General features: G+C 36.4%; 1 protein-coding gene across 1 annotated transcript; it reads left to right on the top strand.

The window, feature by feature from the left end:
- The first annotated feature begins 381 nt into the window (after positions 1-381).
- On the top strand, positions 382-1304 carry LOC110755601 (uncharacterized). The gene has a single exon (XM_021956829.2). It carries the CDS (start codon positions 389-391, stop codon positions 983-985), a length of 597 nt encoding a protein of 198 aa, XP_021812521.2. The 5' UTR covers positions 382-388; the 3' UTR covers positions 986-1304.
- The last annotated feature ends 1692 nt before the right edge of the window (positions 1305-2996 follow it).

The following is a 2996-nucleotide window of genomic DNA, read 5'->3' as shown; positions in this document are numbered from 1 at the left end:
TTGTGTGCGTCGTTATAAAAAAATTCTCAACAGTATCTCCATTTTTTAGTTGTTTAAGTCACTTATCCACGACGGTTTTTTGTTACCGTCGTCTTTTTAAAAACAACGACGGTTTTTTGTTCTACCGTCGTCTTTTTCTGGTCGTCTTTTGCCCTTTTTGTAGTAGTGACTGCAACTTCTTGGTGATAAAAAATGGTTTTTCAATATGGATAAACTTTGTAAGGTTACTCTATGGTCAGGAGGATTCTAGTCTTCTTGTACCTCTTTTCTTAATGGAGTTTATATGGCCTCTCAAAATTCAAGGATTGAAGGGTTGGTAGTAAAAATAGAGTAATAACCTTGTAATCACATGGATCTTTTGTTGAACAAAATGTAGGAGGTGGAGACTATGGTATTTCCCAGGATCAGAGAAGCTTTAAATGCGGAATATTTGACACCACGTGTTTTGTTTACCAAGAACCACAAGGACTTGGTGAAGGAAGGAGAAAAGTGGATGAAAGAAACCGCAACATCCTGTACAGTTGTAGGTGCTCTCATTATTACCATCATGTTTGCTTCAGTATTTTCAGTTCCTGGTGGAAACAATGGAGAAACAGGGCTTCCTATATTCTTGAATAGAAAGTTATTCATGGTGTTTATAGTTTCAGATTCTATATCGCTCTTTTCTTCCACAACTTCTGTGTTGATGTTTTTGGGAATCCTTACATCACGTTATGCAGAAGATGATTTCCTCAAATCTTTACCAACAAAGATGATAATAGGTCTTTCCACCTTATTCATCTCTATTGCCGCCATGATGGTTGCCTTCTCTTCTGCCCTTTTCATTATGATCCATGAACAATTGTGGATTGTTATTCCAATCATTTTCCTCGCTAGTGTTCCAATCACCTTATTTATTTGGATGCAATTTCCTCTTCTCGTTGAGATTTTTATTTCTACTTATGGAAGCGGAATATTTGATAGGAAAGTGAAACAATGGACATAAATTCTTAATGGTACATGTACGCGATATTGTATAACTTTCGTAAAGTTGTCACTTCTTAGAAGCTTATTGTACATGCCATTTATATGTTTAGCATCCTATAATAAAAACTCAAGGTACAATATCTATTTTATTTGATCTTGTGAAGATATAATTGTTGGATAAGCTTTTGCTTCGCTCCTCCCCACCCCTCCTCATATCCCTTAATATAGGGTTCTTAGATGTAGGTTCCATTTAGATGTGATGTAATGGTCCCTCTTCAATTGCAGTACACCAAGCCAAACGTGTGGCTATGTAAGTTCTTCTTATTCTTATGTACACTATCGTGAATGAAATTACATGATATTCTATTGGTTATAAATGAAAAAGGGTATTTCGCCGAATTGCCCCCTGAATTTGTACCTAATTATCAATTTTGTTTTAGAAAATTAAGAACTCGAATTAAATTTTATTCTCAACTTCCTCCATACCAGCTAACATTTCAACCAAGTTTCTATTAAATCATTAAAAATAAATAAAGAGAAGAAAAAAAAACCTCCCCCACAGCTGCCACATTTCTTCCCCACCATCGTCGTCACCGTCTCTGGTTCAAGTTCTTGTATCTGGTGGGCTGCCTTGTCCTCCCATGGTGCCTCTTAATGTTTTTATGGCTGGGATAAGAAAACCTGTTACTAATCTTGGATTGAGTTTAGTCTCTTCTATCCTGGTGTAGGTTGCCTCTTGTTTTAAGCTTTGATTTGGTACTCTGTACTTTGTTCTCTTGGCTTTAATGAAGTTGAAATTGATACTTAGGTGATGTTGTGTAGATTTCAGCTGCACCAAAATGGATTCAGCTGCATCCTCAACTTGTGATACTCGCAAGTGCACGAACCGTTGGTAGTTTAGCGTATGTAAGTGCGAGGTCGATTCCACAGGGATTGGTGATTGAATGATCCAATTCAGTTTTCCTACACAAAACAGAAACAAAAACAAAGAACATGAAAGAAGGAAGAAAATAAGAAAGTAACTCAAGCAAATAAGTTCCCAAGTTCAATTTAGATTAATGGATTGATTCTAGCTAAAGTATGATTAAGCCATTGTTGCATTCCTAAAAGGACACAAATTAATGTGCAAACAACCAATTAAAAATACCCGCAAGTGCACGAATCTAATGAAGTATAGATTATGTAAGTACGGGGTCGATCCCACGAAGAACTTGTCGGTTTCCTATAAGTTCTAATTTGAGTACGTAAAGAACACTAATTTTACACAACACACAAACACAATACAAATTGGAAACTAAAAATGAAGTAAGGAAGATAAAAGAAATGAAACAACACAAGAAAACAAAGAAAAACACAAACAGCACTTTCTATCACCCGTTTATCACCATTTGGACAGATTCGTTTCTCTGTTTTTCAGTTTCGACCTCTGTCCAGTTTTTGACCTATAACTTTCCAACCGTTTATCCAAAATTCACGTTCTTTATACGGTTGGAATCAGCACAAAAAATTCAAGAACACAGCGCGGACCAAAAGTCCAAAACAATTACGGAAACAAACAAAATTCAGTGACAAAGACACAAAACGTGTCAAACACGCAACTCACACACACATTGGGGGGGTTTTTTTGATTTGGTTCAAGTGACCTATTTCTATTGCATGAAAGTAAATGGACTTTGAATTTAAATGTGAATGGCAGAGATGAATTATCAAAATGTGAAATTAAAATGTAACAAACACTAGGGTTTCGGAATCCACCCTAAGCAATTCTACCCATGTTCATGGATACTCAAGTGATGAACTCTAAATGTATTGATGAAGATGTTCGCAATCAAGACCATGGGTCGTGGCTCAAGACGCATTGATTCTCTCTAATATACGTAAAGTGCATGGTTCGTGCTACAATACTTGTGCCCTCCTCATAACCGAACCTAGGTATGGTTTGTACTTCGATTCGATTGCAAGGAAAACCCATTAAGTTCAAAGAGAATATGAACATCACAAGAACCCTAATAGCATGGTGTTTACATTAG

Source organism: Prunus avium, chromosome 2 (genome assembly GCF_965620075.1).
Source record: "Prunus avium chromosome 2, drPruAviu1.hap1.1, whole genome shotgun sequence".
NCBI lineage: Eukaryota > Viridiplantae > Streptophyta > Magnoliopsida > Rosales > Rosaceae > Prunus > Prunus avium.
The sequence above is the reverse complement of the archived record's forward strand: the minus strand, read 5'-3'. Positions and strand labels throughout refer to the sequence as shown.